The sequence below is a fragment of the Thunnus maccoyii genome, chromosome 14 (genome assembly GCF_910596095.1).
Source record: "Thunnus maccoyii chromosome 14, fThuMac1.1, whole genome shotgun sequence".
In the NCBI taxonomy this organism is placed as follows: Eukaryota; Metazoa; Chordata; class Actinopteri; order Scombriformes; family Scombridae; genus Thunnus; species Thunnus maccoyii.
This window is the reverse complement of record NC_056546.1, coordinates 23,135,128-23,160,853: the sequence shown is the minus strand read 5'-3', so window position 1 is coordinate 23,160,853 and position 25,726 is coordinate 23,135,128. Positions and strand designations below refer to the sequence as shown.

At 40.7% G+C, this 25,726-nt stretch overlaps 1 protein-coding gene across 1 annotated transcript in view; it reads left to right on the top strand.

The window, feature by feature from the left end:
• Positions 1–22,516, top strand: part of wdr11 (WD repeat domain 11) — a 57,393-nt gene extending 34,877 nt beyond the window's left edge. Inside the window, exons 14-29 of the mRNA XM_042433591.1 lie at positions 1,383–1,491; positions 2,178–2,299; positions 3,100–3,247; positions 6,216–6,322; positions 6,697–6,811; positions 8,027–8,198; positions 8,395–8,503; positions 9,940–10,002; positions 10,359–10,424; positions 13,103–13,292; positions 16,320–16,415; positions 17,123–17,288; positions 17,709–17,806; positions 18,047–18,192; positions 18,681–18,760; positions 20,314–22,516. Of these exons, the coding sequence (XP_042289525.1) occupies positions 1,383–1,491; positions 2,178–2,299; positions 3,100–3,247; positions 6,216–6,322; positions 6,697–6,811; positions 8,027–8,198; positions 8,395–8,503; positions 9,940–10,002; positions 10,359–10,424; positions 13,103–13,292; positions 16,320–16,415; positions 17,123–17,288; positions 17,709–17,806; positions 18,047–18,192; positions 18,681–18,760; positions 20,314–20,516 (1,990 nt within the window). The 3' untranslated portion in view covers positions 20,517–22,516. The remainder of the gene's footprint in view (positions 1–1,382; positions 1,492–2,177; positions 2,300–3,099; positions 3,248–6,215; positions 6,323–6,696; positions 6,812–8,026; positions 8,199–8,394; positions 8,504–9,939; positions 10,003–10,358; positions 10,425–13,102; positions 13,293–16,319; positions 16,416–17,122; positions 17,289–17,708; positions 17,807–18,046; positions 18,193–18,680; positions 18,761–20,313) is intronic.
• Positions 22,517–25,726: the final 3,210 nt, after the last annotated feature.

The following is a 25,726-nucleotide window of genomic DNA, read 5'->3' as shown; positions in this document are numbered from 1 at the left end:
GTTGTGCAGTGTTTTGGAACAGCAGTTTTCTGTTCAAACGTTTATCATTGCTTGATCTTTTAACATGACTTTCATATTCAGAGAAATAAAAGAGCATACATTTACAGTCAACATGCATATTACGAGAAATGAAAATATACACACTGTTATCAGACAGCAACTCATTTGCCTGTTTGTACACTCAACCGCCAATTATATGATAGTAAATTCTGTTTGCTTTCCAAGGTCAACATTTTTTTATGAATTGACAATGCTAAGCCAGTCCAAGCCTTATGTTTACATTAAGAAAAGGTGGATAATGTATGATACTGAAAGCTGCCACCTCAGATTTTTCCACCTACATGAGGTGACTTCTATCACTAGTACTTTGCTGCATTGCCAACAGCAACAAGTGTTCCCTCCTCCAGAGGGAGAAGAGTGGGCTGCTGTGAAAACAATGAATGCAAGGGTCAGTGGCCATGAAAATACCATCATGTCAGCTCTTTACAGAACGTTTAATGGGGATATCGTTAAATTGATCGTGGTATAAGGACACCAAACAAAAGGTGTGCAGCATTAACACCTAGGTAGACTTGTAAGAATGTACATTTTTATTAAAGTAAAATGTATGATGCACAACTGAGGTGCCACACTCCACACATCATATCACAGGGTAAATGGAAGTGGAAAGCTGTGTAATTACTGGACAGTCTTTCTGTTCCGGCTGTCTTTGTATTTCACCCAGGCAAGTTGCCAAAGATCACAATCTTATAATAACCAAGGCCTGGAGGTTGTAGTTACAATGAGAAAAAGGCTAGCATGCTATCATACACCGAAACTCAGTGACGAGCTGCCCAATACTACAGTGTTCTTGCACTGCTTGATACAGTGTTACTCCTGTAGAGCAGCTGAAGGTTAGATATTTGCTCTCTCAGTTGGGAGAGCAGCCTGTTAGTTTGTCAGATTTTTTGGCCAAATTCTTTTCCCAGGTTAGTTGACTGGCCAACTGCAGCTCACGAATATGAATACAGAATTCAAATGTGCAAAGCTTGTTCATGCTGCTAGTTTGTTTCTTGCTGTAAACAGCTATGGGTGGTTTTGAAAAGTCATCCTTGTTGCATTTAGTTTCTTTAGGGATGGTTAAAACATTGTTAATCTAAAACCTTATCGTAACATACACACAAAATAACCATCTTTGTGAAACACTTCAATTGACAATTAAAATTCATGCTGGTATTCTGACACTGTGCTAACTAGGTGGCTGACTTACCATCAACTGTTGAGACATCTAGGCTACATGGTAACCAGAGTGTGAGACCCACTTTGAATTCAAGAAGCCTTCTTGTGCATGCTTTGAGATTGAGCGTCTGTGTCTGTCTGTCTTTGTCCATGTCCGTCCTCAGACAGTACCTGGTGGTGGTGTTCAGAGACAAACCCCTGGAGCTGTGGGACATCAGGACGGGGACACTTCTCCGAGAGATGGCTAAGAACTTCCCCACCGTTACCGCTCTGGTACCTAGAAATGAACTCGCCTATAAAAACTTTTGGTCTATTTTAAGATGTTTCCCCTCGGGTGTTCAGATATTCTCATGTACGTTCACAGCTGCATATCTGAACACCTGCAGTTAACAAAACACACTGTCAGTGCTGGAGTAACATCTGTTGTTGACTTTTCCCTGTGGTAAATAGTCTCTTATACTTTGTGACCCTTTCCCTCGTCTTTTGTTTGTGTGGGCCATTTTAAAGATTAGTCTGAAAAATTTTGCCCAAGCTCAGCAAAGAACAGTGGCTTCATTAGGCCAGAGAAATGCTCATAAAAAAAAGAGTTATGTTGGACAAACTTTACTGTGGGGCTGTAAAATCTTCCACAGTGCAAATAAAACCGCCAGTAACCTTAATAATGCATGCCGGCCTCCCCCAGCCCCATATTGCTGTCTCATTTCCATATTGATTACAACCCCAAGACTCAGACTGCAGCCACACTACTCCAGCAGTAAGACAGGAAGGTCGGGGGAAAATAGCTCTCATGTGTGTTTTAGTATCATTTATGTGAGCAAGTCACTTCCTCTTCTTCCTGTCTCTGTCTGTCTGCTTTATGCACTGTAATGGTTTCCTGTTACGTCAGCAAATGTGTTTGTGTCTGGGTCTTTGTCTGGGTTTGTCACTGTAACTACTTCTGTTTGTGTGTGTGTAAACAGGAGTGGTCCCCGTCACACAACCTGAAGAGTCTGAAGAAGAAGCAGATGGCGGCGAGGGAGGCCATCGCGCGGCAGACGGTGTCAGACGCCGAGCAAAGTAGCGTTGAATCCTCAGTCATCAGGTCAACACTATAATCCTTCAGAAATTTGTTCCTGAAAGCCTTTAATCAGGATTTTTTTAAAAAAAACCCTCTTTTAGATAGGTGAGGAGATCCCTAAGGCAGGGTTAGACAAGTTTTCCAGACTGACACCAATGACTAAAATCCTCTCACACCAGCCGATATTGTTTTTCTTTCATTTCGAATTAAGAGGATTACAATAAAATGCTCAGTGAAACTAGCCATGGTCAGGGAAGAAATTTTATCTGACATGCTGGTGTGCCCACAGTGTTATTTTGCAGGCAAATAGAGATCCTGTGTATTAGCAAAACAATATAATATTTGAAACCAGTTTTAACGCACATTTTGAAGCCACACCCCATGAGTCGGTGGCTCAAAGCAGTGGCTTGTTTGTTCAGAAAATACACTGTGATTGACAGCAATGGAACACACAAAAAATTGAGACTTACTGTATTTTTAAATTCTGTTATTAGTATATTTTGTAATTCAACAGTGAATCATTCCTGTGTCAAAACAATTTCTTGATTTCTTGACCCGAATTCTTTCAAAAGTCAATAATCAAGTCAAAACGTTTTCCTCCATATTTGAACTCATGAAAAATAAAATATTCTCCATCCACAAACACACATTGGCAGTGTGTGACAGTGGTAATGCCCCGCCACTGTCAGCAGCGTGCAAACTTAATTATGTCCAAGTCCAAGCCAAAATATTTCACACTGGAACAAATGCAAAAAAAAAAAAAAACCCTGACATGTTGTGAATATCTGAGAAAATTGTGTGTTTGTTTGATTTCTCCGCCACAGTCTCCTGCAGGACGCAGAGAGCAAGTCAGAGACGAGTCAGGCTATCTCAGCCAGGGAGCATTTTGTATTCACTGACACAGACGGGCAGGTCTACCACATCACTGTGGAAGGCAACACAGTCAAAGACGGAGCACGAATCCCTCCTGATGTGAGTCCAGAGACCACGGTTCTCTCTTTTCCCTTCATATCCTTCTGAACTATACTTCAAGGTCATGGAAGCAGACCTACACACAAAGCTATTCCAACCTTCATCATATCTCTCTCTCTCTCATATTAATTCAATATTTTGTTAATCCTCTATGTACACAGAGATCTAAATCTGTCTTTTCTTCTTTTCCGTTTACCCTGCAGTGATGTAGTGATATCTCCCATCACTGCTGCCACCTCTGACTTTCCTCTTTTCTCCCTCTATAAATATATCTATCTATCTAGCAAAAAAATGTATCGATACATTCTCTCAGTATCGATCCTGTCACTGTACTTCACCTGAACGCACCACACACCCATCCATCATTGTTTTTTTTAGATAAAAAACCGACTAGTCCCCATTTTTCATTTGTTCTTTCTCATCTTCTTTTGTTCTCGCTCTGGTATCTTCTCTCACCAAGTTAGATGTTTTATGCAGTGTGTACTATTCTTTCTCCATGTCAAAGAGAATGGAAAGATTATAGCGAAGTGTTTCACATCAGCTGCTTCCTTGTTTTTGTAATCAAACATCTGCATTCTGTCAACATTTTACATCCTTTCGGAGCTCAAAAGAAACACCACTTTCTGGTTATAAACCAGTGTCTGCGTTATTTTTTCCTCTATAAAGTTAAAGCTGTCATTCTTGCTCTATAACCAGTGTCCCTCAGGATTTTTTTGTTGTTTTGTTTTTACTGTGTGGGGGACATAGTTGTTGGATCCTCAACAAAACACAGCCAACCTAAATTGCTACACCGCATGCAATCAAGGTGAAGGTTTTCAAATAAATTCTACAGCTTATGTTTTTCTCCAAATTGAAACCTTTTTTTTTTTTTTTTTCTCCAGAGAACAAACAGCCAACCGAGTGTGGGTGATTTTGAGTGTGTCATCAGTGTGTCATCAGTTTGTCCCAGATAGTGTTTTTGCACGTGTTCTCTCCAGTGGTTGAGAGCGTGACTCAGTCTCAGGGTAGGAGAGACCGTTTCTGTATTTACCTGTAAAACATTTAACAGTAACCTAGCTGTTAATTCGCTTTGACAGAAAAATGGCCGGGACGGCAAACAGAAATAAGCTATTACAGGAGAAAGAGTTCCTTTTCACCTGGATGACTATAAGATGCAGGGGTAATATGGCAGCACTGGATGCTTTGATTACAAGTCAGTTTGTCACCAGTAAGAAAGAACCCCTTGGTAGTTAATTAAAGAAAAGTGTTACGTTGCCCAAGCATTCATTTCCCTCCCTGAGCACCATAAAATTGAAGCTATTATAAGTCTTTATAAGACTTTGACTTCAGGAACTTTTTTGGTTTTTTCATTATCACGTCGTGACTTGTACAGTAATTGTGTCTAGCTGAGTCATGATAAAGAGTAGGCACTGGTGGTGCCTTCTGTTGTTTTGTTGTTGATGCCCACTACTTCTGTCAATGAAAAACAGGACACTTTCATACCTTAACACGCATATTTATCTATCCTTATTCCACGCTTTATTTTGAGATGCTTCAGCATCGTGTGGCATAATATTGATCGGTACAGTATTTGTAAAGGAAAGCCTCTATAGCATATGAAATTCTGAAGTCCATTTCCGAGCAGCAGATTGGATTGTTTGGCAGTGTTTCGCTCGCTCCATACAGAGAGACACTAGAGCTTTACCTGGGGATTTAAAGCCTTATCTTCATGACGGCTGCAAATTCATTGCTCAAAGATTTGCATACCCCAAAGGTTTCACAGTCCTTTCAGGATGATAGAAGATGTTCATATCTCTGTCAGGAAACCAACGGAAACTCTCCTAAAAAGTTTTATCCTATCATCCATTGCATACACACTGAAGGTGAGCTGACACTTTATGTCTTCACATCAGCACTCTTGTCTGGTGGCGCAGCCTTACTTACACCCAGCGGTGTCATGCTTGTTTATCACTCGGCTGCCACAGATATTTTCGATTCATTGTCCTGTTTTCCTTTACACTCAAACATGAAATGCCTGAGAGTATGAGGTTTTATAGTAGAAGGAAAAGGTGTATTTAATGCTGTTGGGATCGCACTTTTTTAACTCCCTGTTGAGTTGCTACATTGAAGATGTGACTTGTGAACCTCACAGCATCATTTTTCTTGAAGTCTGTCCTTTAATTATATGGAGGATGATCATGGACTTCTGATGAATTTTTAAACGTTCACACAGGTGGTCTCATTACTTAGAGGGTACAACTACAATGATTCACTGATGAGGGTAGAGGACTGTAGGGCTTCCCCCTCAAAGTCGATGAGTTGAATCATCTGTTGGAGAACCTCAGTCGACTGAGATTCTTCATGTTGAGCAGTTGTTTTTTTTTTGTCAGTCAAATCTTCAATTGCAAGTGTTTAATTTATTCATTTATTCATTTATACTTAAGATTTATTTATTTTATGTTTAAAGAAAAATTGTTTTCATCTAAAAATAATTCCAATCTTAAATAATTTTGTTTGTTAATTTATTCTTGTTTCGATGTATTTATTAGTTTTTATGTTTATTTTTAAATGCTCAGATACGGTCCCATGACTCTGTTGCATTTGACTATGTTAATGTGGTCGAAATCATCACTGAAGCTCATGCCAGTGGATTTTCTGATACAGACTATCTGCCAGATAGTCTTTAGGAAAAAAAAGGAACGAATAGTCGAATCTTCATATTGAACAGCCAAATTCAATTCAATTGATGCAATTGTGAGTCGGGCACAGCCCTAGAGGACAGTAATTCTTACAATTTGTGTATGTAAATAGTAGAAAATAACCCAAACAGGCAGGTTGCCTAAAATAAAGACATGCTGTGAAAACTGTTAAATAGATGTTAAGTTTTACTTCAATAGCAGTTTTCAAATACATCACTTCACATGAGGACAAATGTACAGCTCTCACTTCTTCTTTTTCTTCTCACTGCCTCTCATTAAATATGTTGCAGGGTAGTATGGGTAGTATCGCCTGCATCGCCTGGAAAGGTGACACCCTGGTGCTTGGAGACGTGGATGGCAATCTCAACTTCTGGGACCTCAAAGCTCGTTTGTCCAGGTAATGGCTTAGCTTTAAGATTTTATGCAAGTTTTTAGACCCTGTAGCTACAGTATTGTATACTACATTACTGCTGACCATTCTTCAAAACACTTTACACCTGCATGGGAACACAGAAGATGATAAACAGACTGTATTACCTTGTAATAATAAAGTAACTTCAACAAAAATAAACCTGGCTAGAATGTTCATAGACTAATTAGCTAGTTTCTTACTGTACAAAAAGAATGAAAAAATGTACCTTAAGGAGAAAAAATAATCAGAAATCTTAAAATATACAGTAAAGTTTACATCAGATAATGGCTGGTACTGATATAAAACAAGTGCGCAGTGTCATAAATGATCTAAGATGTACTTGTTGTTGATGTTTTCAGGGGAATACCAACACACCGTGGCTGGGTGAAGAAAATTCGCTTTGCACCAGGGAAGGGCAACCAGAAGCTTCTGGTCATGTACACAGATGGAGCAGAAGTCTGGGACACCAAAGAAGTGAGGCTCCACACATTATGAATTCCCAGCATGCGTCACCTGATGGCACTGCATAACTCAAATAAAATGAAAGAATCTGCTACGGTCTGCAGGGTTCATAGCGGTGGTTTACGGTTTAACAGATTTACTGTGGCAGAAATAATGTGTTCCTGTAGCACTCTAATCACTAAAGCACCACAATATTGTGGTGGGGTATATTTTCCTAATGTCCTCTCTCAAACTAACGCTGTAGTATATTCACTGTAATAGTCCTGTTGTGTTAAAGAATCATTACAGTGTGCTGTACAAACACACATACACGAGCCCTAAAAGCTTTCCGCTGACATATATAAGCTCAACCATAGCAGGATGGATGATCCTGATTCGTCTAAGCGGCGTGCATCCACGCTTCTTCTCTAACTTTGTTTACAGAAGTTGCCGTCGTGCAGAAAGTCTTCTCTCTGCACAGTCTTCATTACACCTCGTCTATGAATCCTTCCAGCTATTTCCTGACCCTGTTCATCATTCGATCTAATGTCATTGACTGGATTTTATTTGTTTGTTATCTGTATCCACGCCAGCATATTTGTTAGGTAACCCAGCGGCAATGAGTGTAGAGAATTGAAGAGAGGATGAATGTGGACACGGATAAATACTCCGGTGTATTGAACAGTGTAGGGTGGAAGGAGGTGGTCCCACTGGAGCTCTATTGTCTGGGTGGAGGGATGGGTTTTCTTTAGGGGAGCTGCGATAAGACACAGTTTTCAGTCCCCGGTCGTAAAAGCCAGACAACAGATGGATCAAGCTGCAGAGGGAAACAAGCAACAGCTATTGAGCGGGAAAGAGAGGGAGGAGCAGGAGAGAATGAAGGGGGAGAGGACGTGCAGGAGAAATCTCTAAAATGCTTCAACGCTCTGCTGACAGCTGGGTTGCACTAACTCTCATACAGCCCCATAAAAAGCCAGAGAGTGGTTTTTAGAACACCTCCTGAAAAGGCTGTTTGTCCACTGAGTCTTCCCTTCTGCGTCCTGCTGTACTCAACATAAATTAGTTTAGCGTGCTGTGTGGGCCATCCTCTGCTTTCAATCCAGCAGGCTGTTATTGAATCCAATCATCCCATGTTGTGTCTTCTTTGTGCAGAATACTGGTTCATTTCTCACCACATCCTCCTAGAGTTGTCGAAGATGCTTTTAAAGAAACTTTTAGGTGACAGTTTGAATTGAACTACCTCGGCAGGTCCAAATGGTCAGCAGCATGCGGATTGGTCGCAACGTGAACTACCGCATCCTAGACATCGACTGGTGCACATCAGACAAAGTCGTGCTAGCCTCAGATGACGGCTGTATCCGCGTGCTGGAGATGGCCATGAAGTCTGCAAGCTACCGTATGGATGAACAAGATCTGACCGGTGAGCCAGGGATGGAGGGATGAGTGTCATGTTTGTTTTTTTAATTCTACGTAGGGAGCTAGACATTGAAATGAAGGTGTAGTGCATAACAAGGTTCTGCTTTTTAAATGATTATTCAGTTACATAATGACACATGATGTAACTCTTCTCATGGTCTAATACTTTGCTCTGTTTGGTTTGTGGGGAATATGTCCAGATTCAGTGTGGTGTCCTTACCTGCTGATGCCCCGAGCTTCCCTCACCCTCAAAGCTTTCCTCTTGCTGCAGCCCTGGTCAGGAACCTTCACCATGGACATCACTCAAGTGTAAGTCTCACCGCTGAATAACTGACCCCAAAATATGTTCACTTGAGTCCCTTGAGTGTAACAGTAAGACAAACACATTCATTCAATTCAGAGTTTCTCTTTCACTTGACCTGCATGTGTTTGGAGTGTGGCATCCGGGAGGAGTAAAAACATGTTATCAGCTTTATTTTTCATTTTCTTCTACTATGTGTGCACAAAGACATACTGTGAGAGAATATAGAAGAATAAAACAGCATGGTATGAATAGATGCTCATATTTTTTGTGCTATGAGTGCCCTGAGCCAGTCTGAAAGATCAGTATCGGGGCTGACCAATGCATTTTATAATGAATTCTTTCAGCTGCGTAAATCTCAATCCAATTCCAAACTGTTGTTTATTTCTAGCTCATTGCAGTTTGGTACACCAGCAGTAAAAAATTACCCATTATGCTCCATTGAAACACTGGCAGAATTCCCTAAAGCAAAGCATTGAGAGTGAACAGAATTGAAGTGAACAGAGCAGCACATTGATAGTAGCTAGTAGTTTCAATTATTGATATCCACATAGCCTGCACCAGCGATTGAGCAGAGCTGCTTCAGGTTAAACTGTAGTTGAACCTGTGGACTGTACATTGTTGAACCTGGAGCTATAGACATGCAGTCTATCTTCAATTAAACCTTCCTGCCAGAGCTGTTACAGACTGACCTTTCATCACAAATGTCACATAATGTCACATTAAACACTACAAATTCAGCTATGAAACATATCTAAAATTGTTTAGCTTCATCATAATTTCATAAGAAAAATTTCAAAACTGTTCCACTTTGCATTTGAAGCTTGTTTTAGTTCAGTTTTAAGTTACAAACTTATAATTAGTTGGGAGCAGGAATGGTCAAATAGTTTAAGCTAACCGTGTAGCGATATATGAAATACAAGTTAAATTGTTAATGGATCTAGAACAACTAATTGTTCTTTGGAATCAGGATGGATAAATTATTGCCAAACCACCCAAGCATTCAGTTTAACTTAATAAAAGAAAAAGCGCAATTTGCTAGTTTAAGCAACACCCCCATGTAAACAAGTCAACATGGGAGTCAACAGAGGCCATCCTGAGAGAGAGGGATTCTGTTTTTGTTTTTCAGACTGCTACATCTGTGTTTAACTATAGCCTGGTATAATTATGCCCTATTTAACTGAGCCCTAATTGCAGCACTGCTTTCTTCCATTAAACACACACAGCTGCCTTATCATAAGTCAGGCAGCGATATGAGCAGCACTCACAGGGTACTACCTGACCTCAGCATAAATGTTAAAATAGAGTTATCTATTATTGCATGACACCACAGATCGACTTCTCTTAACAAGCAGGTTCTCAGCTTCTCATTTAATATCAGGTCAGGTTTTATTTCAGGGAGACGTGGTGAGCCGTTTGACAGAGTTTGATCCCTCTGTTTCAGAGACTACAATGAGAAAGTTGAGATAAAAGGCCTGATCCAGGAGCAGCTCAACTCCTTGTCTAAGTGAGTTATTACGCTATTTCTCTTTAAAGTCAATGATTACATGCTGTAGCTCAACCTACAATATTTAATATTAATGTTATGATGCAAGCACCAACAATCAGATTTTGATGCATGTGAGTGTATGTGTGTTCGCTAGTATATCTGTCCCAAGTGTCAGTTTGTGTTTATGTACTTTTGTCTTGCAGTCAGAGACTCAAGGGTCCTTTGTATTTAGACAGCAGGCCCAAAGAGCATGTAGTCTGTGGGTTGACAGATAAGAGGAATCTTCAGTAACAGCCACACTGGGCCTGCTGTGTTTGAGAAATGGAATTGGCTCTTACTGCGTTTTTATTGTCTGTCTCTGATTGGCTCCCCAGTGATATGAAGAGTGTGCTACAGGACCCAGAGCTCAGCCTGCTGCAGCGCTGCCTCCTGGTGTCACGGTGAGTTACAACTCAGCATGGAGTTACAGTAAGACTGTTTGCTGTCTGCACAGACCTAACTGTTGTCTTGAGGGTTTGCTGGTACCTCAGCACCATTATTTTAACATTCACACAGTGCAGCTGTGTCAAAGACTCACGAAAGACGAAGTTACTGAGTTCTAACAAAAGTTAGGGGAAAAAAGCTGCTATGCTAGAGGTGGGCTGGAACCACAGACACTACAGAGTAATGTACTATTAATGAAGAAACTCAGAAGGCATCGTAAACTTCTCTTTGACTTGGACTTAATATATTTGCTTCCAGTAATGTCTTCCTGTCTGTTCTTATGAATATTTTGTTCAGGCAATGGAGTGGGTCTATTTGTTACAATGAACTAAAGCCAATCTGTGTTGGAAGTTGAGCATATTCTTAGCCTTGTTGTTCACTGATTGATCAGGTCATCATTAAACTGAGCAAGACATCATTAGATGGAGGAGGACTATTCTCTCTGCAAGAGTCTGTGTCTTAATGGTACACTTATAGGATAGATTCACAATTTTTCAAATCTGTCCTCAAACAACAGTTGGATGCTCAAATGAGCAATGACACATGTTTTTCTTGCTGTAATCATTCCTTCTGTTAATACTGACCATTAAGAGATCCCTTCATGATTGACTTACAATGTAAGTGATGGGGGCCAAAATCCACAGCCCTTCTTATGTGCAAAAATGTATTTAAAAGTTTATCTGATGCTAATATGAAGCTTCAGATGTCCAAATTAGTCAAATCAAGTAGATATTTTTCAAAGTTAAAGTCTTTTTAGTGCCAAAGTCCCTCTTTTTGTTGTGATCCTCCCACTGCAGCTGAACAGGGAAACACTGTCCGTCGGGACACAAAGAGGGAATTTTATACTAAGATACTGTAACTGTGGCAGATATCCACTTTTATCCACTATTTGACTCAGACTGCTGAAGCTTCGTATTAACTTCAGATAAACTTTTAAATGCATTTTTGCTCAAAATGAGGATTGTGGATTTTGGCACCCATCACTTGTATGAACAGGAGGAATGATAACAGTCAGCAAAACCTGCTTCAATGTTCACATAGGCAACTAACCTTTAAAATTCCTCATTAAATTTTTTACAACTGTTATTTGGTAAATATTAATGTAGAAAAATAGATTTAATTTTGAATATGTAATGTATTTAGAGTGAAAGATAAGCATGATGGATATAAGATTATGAGTCCAAAGTGCAGTACAATAATCTTATTTTTAAAATTGTCTGCCAGAACAATAGGGTTTATTTTTGGTGTAACTGTACAGCTGTGTATTCTCTATCTCCGCAAAAAAGCATGACATGAGAGTCGATGTCAGCAACTCTGATCTTGTCTGTGCTCCGGCTCTCATTTCCCTTGAGTATCTGACAAATCTAGAACAGCCAGTATGAGCAGAAATGCAATATTGCCTGTGTGTTTGCATCTTGTTATTAAAGCTATGATTTACCTGGAAAGTCTAAAGGAGCCTATTTGCACCACCGTGAATACTGAGACTGTGCTCACACAGAGAGCTCGTGATTATGCAACGTCTCTCTGCATCCGGCCATCCAAGTTTTCACGCTATTGTTAATGTGGTAAGGTAACCTAGCAACAGCTGTGTGCCTGTGCAGATATGTTAAAAGGAGGGTGAAGGAAGTAAAAGACAGAAGAAAAGGCAGAAGGATGTGATGAGGGGGTGGAGGAGAGCTTGCTGAGACAGCGAGGTGTGGGCTGGGAGATACAGGAACTATGGTCATTAGTGAGCAAACTACTAGGAGAAGGGAGCATGTCGATGATGACCTGCTGCTGTCTGCTGACGCTAAGGACTGCGCAATATTATTGTTGTTAGTTCTCACATTCTGCTAGAGCGCCTAGAGCACTGGGTATGGATCTCAGGCACCGCGCTCAAATGGTTTGCCTCTTTCCTAGAAAGAGAACCTTTTCAGTTTCTTTTAGTGGATCGTTGTCTGCCTCTTGTATGGTGTACCACAAGGAACGCTGCTTAGCTGTATTTTATTTTCATTATATATTACTCTTAAGCCTCATTGTGAAAAAGTGTCCTGTCCCTTTTATGCTGACAACACACAGTTGTACCTCCCTTTAAGTCCTGGTGTACCCAGCATGCTGAATCACCTGTTCGACTGCCTAAATGACATCAAACAATGGATGGCTAGCAACTTCTTAAAACTAAAGGAGAACAAGACTGATGTTATTGAAAATATAATTTGCAACCTACGGTCACTCGCCAGTTATATCAAACCTTATGCTAAAAACAGGCATTTTATTTGACCCTCATCATAAATTTAATAAACAAATAAATGCTGTTGTTAAGTCGTCTTTTTACCATCTTAGAGATTTAAGCAAACAATCAAGAACAGTCGTTTGAGGTGTAAAGGTGCTTTTTCCGTGGCCAGGCCCAAATTGTGGAATAACCTCCCTCTCCATGTTCGATCAACTCCCACCACTCAATGTTTTAAATCAAGGCTAAAGACCCATATGTGTTTTTGTCATTGTCTGTGTGTCATTAGTAACTGCTCTTTACATTTTATTTTTCTCTATGTAAAGCACTTTGGTCAACCGCTGGTTGTTTTTAAACTGTGCTGTATAAATAAACTGATTTAACTTGACTTGATTCAGACTGATGCAATGTTGTGGCAAACCGCAGGCTGTTTGGGGACGAGTCGGACCTTCACTTCTGGACAGTAGCGTCCCACTACCTCCAGTCCTTCGCCCAGGCTCGCCAACTCAGCGTGTCCACAGCAGAAGGTCAGGCTCAAAATGAAGGAACCCAGCAGTCACTTCACAACCATCTGGACATCTGCCATGACGTCCTGTGTGAGAGCTCTTACTTCCAGGTCAGTGAAATGAGGGAAGCAGAGAAAGTATTGGCATGTATTTTGTTGAATTTTCTCTCCTTAATAAACAGTAACAACACAGACAAGCACATGATCCCAGCAGTAAACGTTTTAAAAAATCCCCTTAGGAGTCTTGCAGACAGTTAGTATATTCAAGTCCAGCCATGCATCAGCCTGTCCCTTGTCATCCACAGTGTCAACAACATCGCCCCGGTCACACAGTACATTCCAATATTAATGTAATGTCATTGCGTATCTCCTCTGATGTCTCACTAAGCCCCGGTCTCTAAGGAAGCATTTCACAGTCTTAAGCTTTTGAGGTCAAATTTATCTTTCCAACATTTCCTCACAATGAATCTAGCTCACATAGGTTTAATTAAATAAAAATCCCTCTCTTGTTTGTGCCGTGTTGTTGCTCATATCAATACATCTCGCTGATGACGTGAAGCTTAAGCAGCGTACGAGGCCCTTGTAAACAATACCCTGAAAAAAAACTTTAATTATCAACCCAGTTTGCAGAAGAGTGTTAGAAAAGTTTCTTCAAAAGATGCACATTAATTGGTCATCCTCTGCTGTGTCTGCCAGTATCACTCTGTTGGTTGGCATGGCAGCCACGCATCCCATTGAACAGAGACTCTGCGTTGTGTTGCCAAAGGGAATGTGAAGATTTAAATTTTTTAGGTTTAGATTATTGTTTTGTCATTGTAATGTACCACACATTCTTTTTTTGTGTGCTGACTGAATTTCCATGCAGCTGTGGGCTTTACATAAAAAGAATAAAGGAAAAAAAGTATGGGTAGTAATTAAAAAGTTTGCCCACTATGAGAGTGAAGAAAGGCATTATCTGGTACTTGGTAGGTCTGGTCTTTTCCCCCCCACAAGGCTGCACCAGAATACCAAAAGAAGTAGAGGAGAGAACATGTACCCTTTTTTGATAAAAGAAGATTTTCTAGTGAAGAAAAATGTCAAGTAGCTTTTAGCTAGCATTGAAGTTCGAAGAAGCAGAATGTAAATGGACTGTCTAATTTCAGTCAGTAGTGGTCTTATTGAAAAGTTTCAAATGAGCCTGTATTTTTTTTTTTTTCTTCTTTGAGTGTTTTTCATAGGTTTTTTATGGATTATGCTCCATTCTGTTTTTGTGAAAGTTCTACACCCCGTTAATGAGGGGCCACGCAGTGATCACAGAGTTAGGAGTTTTTCAAAGAGCTATCCCGACAGTATGCAGCCACATGTGACTCCTGTTGTCATAAAGCAGCTTCGGTGGCAGCAGCCTGACTGTAATTACTAATATCCAAGACTCCAATACAGAGCACACTGCTCTGAAGTTACTAAACTCATTTTGTATCTCTGCAAGGATTTATACCCACGGCTCTGACTCAGAAGAACTCATCATCATAACGTACAAAAAAAAAATCAAGCTTTTGTATTCAATATAGATATATTATGTAGTAATGTAAGTGTGCACACACACACAGACACTCATACTATGCTATTATCTCTCACCTTATTGTTTCTTGTTCTCTCTCGAGTCCTCTTATAAAACTGATGAGCTCTTACACTTTGAAATATCTGTTGCTGTGTTCATGATTCATACCTATCATTTGCTCACTGGAAAAAAAATCTGAGCCCCATCAGAGAACAAGTAATCAGACAGTTGGGAGAAAGCCAATGAAAGTCCCAGTGAAATGAAAAATTAATTTTCCTAGTTTTAATCCTGTGTCCCTGTGTTAATTGTTCATATATCTCTTGTTATATGCCAAATATATGTCAAAAAGTCAATATTATAGTATTTTTACATTAAAATCCCTGTCTTTTCTCTTCCTGTAAAAAGGTTTCAACTGTTTTATGACTCATCCCTCAATCGGGCATTTATAAAAGTTAATACAATCAAATGTGACTTTGGGCGAGTAGCTAGCCACACCGGTCATATAAAACAAGAGTTACAAATGTAACTAAGGTTCTATGAATCTGGATGACCGCCAGAGACTGTATGTAATACCTGGATATGCATTGCATGCATGTGCAGGAGTTCAAGACTAGGGATGGTAATGGTTAACCGTTAATCAGTTAACCGCCAAGAATATTTTTCACTGGTTACGCATGTCGGTCTATAGGTTAACTTGCATACTAGGGTTTGTTAGGAATTAGTTCAGTCGGTGCCAAATTTCAGTACCTTGTGGGTCTAAGAGTGAGCACAGCCCTGAAATAAGTGTGGGTGGGGCATGGGGGTCTGTGCATTAATGTTAACAGAGCTTGGTGCACGAACAATGCCATTATTGAGAAGCACTACTCTGCTAACCTTGAATATCTCAATTAAGTGTAGACCTTTCTATCTGCCCAGAGAGTTTAGATCTACTGTCGTGACTGCACATACATCCCCCCAGATGCTAATGCTAAGCCATTAGCAAACAACAGACTGCACACTCAGCGGATGCCAAGGTGCTCTAGGTCTTGTATATTGTTAGGGGAGGGGTCATGCTAGTCACCCATTTCAGGCCAGACCAAAAATCCTGAACACAGAAATGGTGAAAACAGTTTAACACTCTAACTCTTCAGTTCATTTTAACTAACACTCCACAATTCAGTACTACATAGTTCAGTCTTTTCACATTATCAGCAGTTTTTTTCTAACAAGTATAATGTGTTTGAACAGAAATCTCTCATTTTCCTTTACACAGACTTTTATCTATATGTACCAAGCATACACTGCATCTCACTTAATCTCTTTCTCTCCCACACTCATGTACAAGGATTTTATATATATATATACATATATATACATACACACACACACACACGCACACACATATATCTATCTATCTATCTATCTATCTATCTATCTATCTATCTATCTATCTATCTCTATATATATATATATATATATATATATATATATATATATATATACACACACACACATACATATATGTTTGTGTGTGTGTGTGTGTATAATATACATATATGTTTATATAAAATTGTATTTTGTGTTTCTTTAACTTATCACTACTTCACCTTACTGCTCAACAGAAGTTCCAGTTGGATCGAGTTCACCTGCAGGAGGTGAAGCGCTCCAGTTATGAACACACTAAGAAATGTGCTGACCAGCTCCTCCTGCTGGGTCAGGTAAGTACTACACTACCCATACTGCCCACACAATCATGGCTTTAAGGAGGGAGGCTGCAGATACATGTTGCATTCATATCATAAAGGAGTGACATTACATAAAGGTTCCTGCTCAAATGTTCAGTTTTCTCATAGTAAATATTTGTGATTAAGTGTTAATATCAGATAGACAAAATGTGTTTTGTTTTTAGCTGTCACATCCTTCTGATAGTTTAAAAGATATGCAATCTCTCTCCCTCAGGTGGTCTCTGTCAGACCATCTACTATCACACAAACACCTTCACACCCTTTAGCGGTGCACACATGCATATTGTCATAATGGTAAATAGGACCTATCCGTGCTGTTAAACCTAATGAAGCAAGATGGATGATAAGTGCTCCCTCTGTCCACTCTAACATCTCAGCCTGTGGGCATTGGAGTCACCTCTCTTCCCTCTCAATGTCACCACTCTCCCTCTAATCACAGGCTGCAGTGTGCAGGCTGTGTTGAAGGTGCAGTCTTTCAGTAAGCAGACAGGCAGAGGCCAGCCTGCACTGACCCCAGCATTGACTCGAGCCTTAATCTTCACCAGATGAAAAAGCATGATAATAAACATAATTTCCCCTTGCAATTCTGTCTTCTGTTCCTTCCTGCCTGAGATGCTAATGCCTTGTTTCTCTCTGTTACCTCAGTCATTACATTCTCATCTCTTTGTTCTTGCTCTCAGACGGACCGGGCAGTGCAGTTACTATTGGAGACTAGTGCAGACAATTCCAGCTACTACTGTGATTCACTCAAGGCCTGCTTAGTGACCACCATCACCTCCTCGGGCCCGTCCCAGTCTACCATCAAGCTAGTGGCCACCAATATGATCGCCAACGGCAAGCTAGCGGGTAGATTTTTATAGCCTTTAGCAACTTTTCTACTTTTATTTTAATGAGTACAAGCAGCAGTTAATGTGTGTGTCTGTAGCCTTGAAAGAATCTTAGAATATCTTTAAATCAGCAAAACTCTAGGCATTTCAAATGCACTAGATGTCTTTTGAATATATATTTTATCATAGTTGTCCTTAAAAAAAGGTTACAGTGATTTCTGTTAAACATTATTTATTATGCCTTTTTTTTCACAATCATTTAAAATTCTAAATGTGGATTTCTTTCACATATTGCATTATAAATGTGGCTACTGCCAGCAGATTTGCAGTGTATAAAGAAATCATCACACTGGTGTCACACTGGCAGAGTCGGATAGTGATGGGCCATCATTTCTCTATCTCGCTTACACAACTCTACTCCCCTTTCTGCATCTATCAGAGGGAGTACAGCTGTTGTGTTTGATTGACAAGGCGGCGGATGCCTGCCGCTACTTGCAGACCTACGGGGAGTGGAACCGTGCCGCCTGGCTGGCTAAGGTAACTCAGCATGACAGCGTCCATCAACAGGAAACATCAGATACTGTGTCATGTTTGGATAGTGTGTGAGTGGTGGGTGAATAAGTGGCTGTTCGGTGTGCTATGCTTCAATTCTCATATTTTCTGTAAATACAATTAAAAATAACAACAAAGCATTTATGACACTTACTGCCACAAAGCAGCATCCATTAAAGCAATTGGAGTTTCATTGCCTTGAATGTGGCTGTGTTTTTTTTCCAGGTGCGTCTGAACCCAGCAGAGAGCTCAGACGTGCTGAAGCGATGGGCAGAACATCTGTGCTCCCCACAGGTCAACCAGAAGTCCAAAGCCATCCTGGTGCTGCTTTCTCTGGGCTGCTTTTACAAAGTAGGAGAGATGCTCCACAGGTAAGAAGTAGCTGTTATTGAAGACCGGTGCTCTTATGAGCTTAATGTGTATTTGTTGACATTAGAAATTGAGTGATACGGTCTTGAAAGTTATTGAATTTTAAAATTAAAAACACAATCCTTATAACTTACTTTGCCCGAGATAAATTCCACCCTGACAAATATATACATGCAAATACCAAGTTTCAGTCTTTCAAATTCTATCTTTACAGTACCATTTTTTTTTTCTGTTGACTTCCTCTTCCTTTCCTCTCCTCTTCTTTCATCCACAATCATAACCACATGGGGCTTTCTCCATGGTCTGACCCTGTATCTTTTACCTCCATATTGACCTGCTGTTGGTCTACCTGTTCTCCCCCTTGACAGCTCAGCTTCTGAAATGCCTTTATCAGCAAGAGCTCTCAGAGAGAATTAGACAGGCATCAGGACGACGGGGTTGATGTATGCATTACATGTGTCTTTTTCTTCCTCCCTCATCTCCTGAGCAGTATGAGGCACTTTGATCGCGCCGCCCTCTTCATTGAAGCCTGTCTGAAGTATGGGTTGATGGAGGCCAATGACTCTTCCAATATCCTTTTTGAAAATTCATTACTGTACGCTGAGGGCCATTGATAACCAGAGATGTAGCTCCACTGCTAACTCTGTCTGTCTCTGCTATAGATGTGCACTCAACAGCATAGAGCTTTTTCATAATGAAGTTCAATTTAGTTCCTCCACAGAGCACATCGAGCTACGTCTCACATGTTCCCAATTGCCAATATCACACTCTCGTCACAGAGCTCGGTTAAGCTGCAGACTCATGACGGGACTTTTAAAATCTAGACTTTGAATCATTTTGTATCACACTTCTGTGAACCAGATCTCAGTTTGAGTTTGACCCATTTATAATAAATCCAACTTTGATTTTAATTTTTTTTTAAACAAAGGTATGTAATATTTTATTTTGTAATAACTTAATTCTTAACTTTGTCCATCCTCTACAATGTAGATATTAGTTCACAGTTTAACCAGTTTGTATTTTGTTTCTATTTCTAAATATGTTAAGTTTATACATAAAGGAAAAACATGGTGTCACACTGTTAATGTTACATAATTGAAATGATATTGTTGGTAGATATTAACTTTAGAGTGAACTATAGTCTTTTTTATCAGCCACATTTCTTAATGCTAATATCCTATAGTTTTATATTAGCAATGAATAATACACAAAAACAGAACAGAAAAAACAAAAATACCTAATACATTCAAAATGGGAGATACCCTAAAACAATATTTTATCTAGAATGTATAATTAATGTTCCTACACTGAACTAGAAGACCTCTCTTTTGGCTTGTTCATTTGTAAAAATTGGTTTGTAGCCACTGAAGTGAGTTATGATTTTTGGGGACCAGACCAGGAGCAGTTTGCGCCAGGCTCTCTTGTAAGAGAGAATTGTTAGGGTGTGATTTATGAACAACAGTATTTCAGCAGAAATATTGTTTTTTGGTTTTTTTTGGAGATAATATCTGCTTTTGTTCCATTTTTGTTGTAGAAGTACTTTTTAGAAATATAGGCTGGTGACACATTAATGGAAAAACCAAATGAAGATCCCTATTTTCCTGACAGTGGGCTCAAGCAAAAATGCAAGCTCAGTCTCCAGGAACAAGCACTAGTGTTGACCAACTAATGTTTGCCGTTTTGGTTACCATCAGCAGTAGTGCAAACAATGTGCAGGCTGAATACACTCAGTTTCCTTAAGTTAAAGCTAATGTAGCCTTATATAATTCACATAAACTGCTCGGTGACCCCTTGTAGCCTCTAAGGAAGCATCTGCATTCATTATGTTCCTTTTACTTTAAGTTGTCACCTGTTTGCATGTGGACATTTTGATGGAAATCATGTTGTTAAAAGCACTACTTGCAGACCTCCAATCAACTTCAGTGGATCAAAACTGGTTAGTTTTGAAACAAACCTTTTTGGGATGTAAATCTTGACAACATTCATCTAGTGATGCTCTGCTTTGGTAGTTAAAGAGTGTGAAATGAAATAGAAGAATATTTTGGAGAGATAGCTTTCATTGGCATACTGTGTGTTTTATCTCCCGTGAAATATCATGAGTTCTCCTTGACCTGTGTTTTCACATAAGCTTATTGAAGCTGCATTTTTGGACTATGCACGGCTGCTCCGCACGCTGGGACTGCGGGAGGGAGCTGCTCTGTGGGCATCGCGTGCTGGCAGCGCTGGGGAGCAGCTGATGGAGGAGCTGTTCCAGGGAGAGGGAGGTGTGGCAGAAGCCATTCTTGGCGAAGAGGAAGTTGAGCTGGGCCAAGAGAGCACGGAGTGACCCTCGAGGTTGGGAGGTTCGGGGGAGAACGGATGACATGCTCTTCGTTCAAATCAAGAGTTGGGCATTCAATTTAACTTCAGTAACTTTACTATAGTGTAGGGAATCCAGGAGGAATCATGATCATCAAGACATGAGAGATGAGGAGCATCCTCCATGTGAAGTTGTCAGTCTGTCACTGGAGTATGCCCGTGTCTGTGGCTGTAATGAGTTTGACATTTCCTAATGTTTGGTATGACCAGTATGTGTTTGTGTGCATTTATGTATGCATGTAACAGCCCCAAAAGAAACACATGTTTATCCTCATTCCCCCAACAAGGGAAGTAATATACATCGTCATCCACCTTGATATAAATCTGTGTTTTTTCGTTAGTTAATGAATTTAACTCATTTGATTTTTTTTAATGGTTGCTTGTTAAGCTTTATTTCACGTGCCTGTATTAACTTCAAAGTACTGTTGTAGCTTTACAGGTTTAGATTTAATTTGCCTTTTTTGCGGAATGTGGCACATTGAAAATATCCCCAAATATCCCTACTTCATTTTGAGAATGCACTGGCATCGTAGAAGGCTTCACTTACCAGCAGCCTACTCCATGACTGAATTCCAAAATTTTGCACTTTTGATTTAACCAAAAACACCACTTTATTTGAATGATAATTTATGTGACCTTCCATGTTACTGAGACACAATATTTCTCTAGACAGACTCATAACAGACCGGATGTTTTTGTCCTCAGCAGGTGGTGCTGTATAAGTGAGTGACCAAAGCCTGCTTCAGCACAAGCCTCTGCAGCTGCAACTGTGGGATGGCAGTAAGATTTGTTAGCTAGGCCACCATGCACTTATTAGTTACTTATTGGTATACTGCCTCCCTGAACACAGAGGGGGGAGGCTGACCGCTGCCATCTTAGTGATCCCATTTAATTAGCTTGTGTAGAGTTTGGTGCAGTTAAATAGATGTGTTTTTCATTGATTCATTCCACTCATCCAAATGGAATTTTTAATTTTCTACTTTTATGAAGACTTGACAGGATATTTGCTCCGTGTATTTCCTTGATGTTTGTATAATGAGGCTGTTCTCTGGCGTGTGTATTAACAAGAAGAGCTGTCAAAATGTGTTGTAACTCATTTTAATCAGACCTCTGATGGATCATTTACGCACAAATAATAATCCCTGCTGCTCCCGCTGTTGCTCGTCAAAATTGCAAACCTGACACGCAGTTTGGGAAATGGTTTGTACTCGGCGCCATGGCTCCTCCGCCTTGCTGTTGCCTCATTTTCACTTATTAAATGTCTACTGATCATCAAAATCATCTGTATGACAATGCAAAGACTTTGTATGCGCGGTGGTTGTTTGTTTAATTGCCTTGTAATGTGTTTTAGTTGTCCTGAAACGAGACAGTAACTCCATCCGCGGGACCTTTAGTGTGTTATTGTGTTTCATAAACACGTCAGTGCTGTTTCTCTTCTGTGTAACAGTGAACCCCAGGCAGTGTCACTATGGCAACCCAGGCCTATTTTAGGGGACAACATATTGTTCCTTTATATCCATTTCACATAGTCCCACTAACATACTGTATCTCATCCAGAGCTAGCATAGATTCACACAACTCAACGGATAATCAGCTGTAGTTTCCCTGATGCTGTGTGTCCTCCTCCAATCACATCATGCAGTATTGTGAAGCAACATGTATTGTACTGCCTCCTTATGATTAGGCATTAGTTTGATTAACACTCGCTGCTTTCTTTATACTTAGATGAACTTTACAAATAACGCTCTGTTCAAAATTCAGGCATGTAGCCAAGAGAGAAGACATGCCTTAAACGGTGTATTTTCATTGTAATCAATCATTGTAATGGTGTCAAAGTTCAGCCTTTTTTTCCATTGTTCTCTGTTCATGGTTTACACAGTGATCCTAATGCTTTAAGCTATATATATATTACAAGAGAAAAAAAAAAAGATTTATGTACATATAGATGGCAATAAAAAATCAATATTATTATCATTTATATTTTACGTGTGTTTCATGTGTGGAGAATGTTGACACAAGAGGGCACTCTTACCTCTCTAAAGGAGACAGCAGGCTCAGTGGCTGTGTTTTTGCTTTTTAATGGCAGGCACTCTGTTTGAAAAGACCTGTTATATCAAGTGCCCTTTGCAATTATCCTCTTTTATTTCAAGCCAGGTAGATAGAATTTGAATGTTGGTTCATTTATCAAACTGTCTTAAAAGTGAATCCGTTCCTGCATGCACTGCTTCCGCAATTAATTACTTCTTTTCTGCTCAGAAGGAGGGCTAACAGCTGGCTTCAGCTCGCTGCCCAGGTCTAACCGTCTCGCTCTTTTCTTCGCCTCAGATTTATTCATTGACGTGTATTCTGTTTCTTCTCTCTCTCTCTATCTTGCAAAAAACCAGAGCACAAAGAGAAGAAAACCAGTCTGAAACAGAAGGCCACACAAATGACTTGATTGTGCTCCTTTAATGGCTTAATGAATAACTGCCGGGGAGCTGATCCAGCCGTTACAGCCAGGTCATCAGTATGCAGGGCCTTACGGGACTTCTTTTCTGTTCCACTGCTTATACATTACGCTACCACCCAGCTAGCCAAATGGCTCTGATAACAACTCCCATCCAACCATTCTTCCTTGTCAGTTCCACCTTCCACCATACATGTGCTTCAAACCCCTTTTTCTGTCCATCTCTGCTTTTCCTCCGCCTAAAGAAAACAGGCAGAGAAAGGAAACGCCGTGCCAACTCATGTTCTTGCTGCACCCCACCTCCACTAATTTCCTGGAAGGCTTGTTTCCATCTGCTGCTTGGCTTTCACCTCTTCAGTACCCCTCCTGAAATAAGATTTAAAGCGGTGTCAGAAGCCCAAGATTGAGTGTGTTTGGATCCAGAGCTGTGAGGAGCAATTTAACAGATGGAAATCACTGGCCCTCACTGTTTCACACTGCATACAACGAGAATTAACAGCAAATCAATCGCATACAGTAGTCTGACTGTCACGCATTCTCAATCATCTGTATAAGCAGCCATCGAACCGGGCCCTCTATGAGCAGCAGGCGGAGGCAGGGCCAACACTTCCCCAGTCTGTGTGGTAAAGAACGTGAAGAACAGCAGGTCATCCAGTTCCCATGAGCATGTTCTCATCCAGTGCTGACAGATAGCTCTATCCAGGATGGGCAGGTCTAAGCTTGCTCGAACAACTTACTGAAAGCCCACTGTCTCTTCCTCTGTGTGACATGTTTTCCCGTTTGTTTTTCCCCTCCTCGCTGAGGGTTACCGCTGAGTTCATTCCTCATTTTCTCTGTAATTATCCCACCTTCCATTGGACCATTCTTTATGCAGTTCACACCCCAGGTAGTGGAATTATTTTGGGTTGAGCGGCTGCGCATTTATGAGGATAATTATTTGTCTAGGTATGTTGATTTCTGTTTCATTTTTTTGTCCTTTTGACCTACAGAATATCATCACATTTACATCTGAATTCACCTGCATCATATTTGATAGGTTTTTTTTAAAAATTCTTTTTAACGTCTTCATATCACTGTAATGGTGACACTCTTCTCACCTTCCTCCACACTGTTATCACTCCGCCGAGAACCTGATCTACACATGTAAAGGTCATATCCGTTTCTCTCACACAGTCACTCTCACCTCTACATCACCTCCCCTCGCCCATATCTGGGGGTATCGCCAGGCATGGAAGGAACCCACAGGCCTGATCTCATCTGATACCTGCAGCCAGCCACTCCTTACACTGGTTAGAACTGATTTCCTTCCGTCCTTTCAGCTTCTGCTATTGGTTGAGCTCTCTGTTCCCCCTGATGTTTGTACATTCTGGTTGGTTGCAGAGTGCTGCCGGGGCCCTTGCTGGGGGCTCCAGGTGATGTTTATGTTGAAGGTATTCAGGCCCCCAGCTTTATCTGATTCCATTTAGATGAATGTCACAGTGTTCAGCAGACCATGGCCTCACCTCACCACAACACTACACTCCTCCCCCATTTAAGAAAGCCATGAGCAAGAGAGAGTTAAGGGGGGACGAGTGCTAGACGGGGGGCAGCATAGGGGAACAACAGGATCTGTGGAACATTACCACTTGATGACAAACTCTTATCAGCTCCCGGTAATGACTTGTGGACAGGATAATCTTTTTAAAAAGCTCTTGCTATCTCTAAAACAGCTCTTTTGTGGCTTCCACGTGTGCATGTTGCGGTCAAGGCTGTTATTTACAAAAGCAAAGACAAAATCAATGAGTGCATTGTGTCAGGAGCGTGGAGCGGCCTCTGTCGACCACTGCAGTGTGGTCTGCAAATCCTGGGCAGGCTTTTACACAATGCTAAGCTCCTAATTCCCAGAGAATGATCACTGTTTTGTGTGTGAGAGAGAGACAAACAATTAGCTAACAAGGTTAAGACTCTCGCAGACAATGGAATGTGCTGACTTCATTGGATTGACACACCTATTGCACCAGGGGAAATTTCCAAAATGGGAGTATAGGAGGTTTATCTGATGAAATTAATGCCATGTATAATAGAAAATCCTCACTGCTCTGTCTACAAGCCAGACAGGCACGGCTGAAAGATCCCCGCCGCGACTGCTGTCGACAAAGCTAAAACCACATCCAGACCCTCTGGTGACTACATATGTGTTTATGTGTAAATAATAAATAGATGCCGCAGACAGATCCGATTAAGGACTGTGAAGTGAATTAATAGCAACTACATAATAAGGTGGCGAGAGATGAAGAGAGAAGAGGCCTAATGAACACTTAACCAAACATTACACCTATTAGGGAGGAGAAAAAGTTAAGCCAGGCCTGTTGTGTGCAGACACGACGCCAAGGACCTAGAAATCCAAGCTATGCCTCTGGTTGACCCCAAAATGTGTGTGTGTGTGTGTGTGTGTGTGTTTTAATGGCTAGCCATGAGCTAATAGAGATGCCACAGATGCCCCTGCTACAGTAAGGCCCTCCCCAGGCTAATTGCCACTGTCCTTTGGGAGATTAGCACAGGGGAAGGCAGGGATGATTATGAAGGAAATGGCCTCTTATAAGCTGCTGTACACTCAGCCAGCCGGGCCCAGGACTGCAGAGACGGGGGTATTCCCTTTCATCGGCGGACAGTGGGAGCCAGGAGAGGATGTAAAGGATACCTGTGTTGCAGCTGACCCATTTCCTGTATTGCTGGTTGTGTATATGTGCATG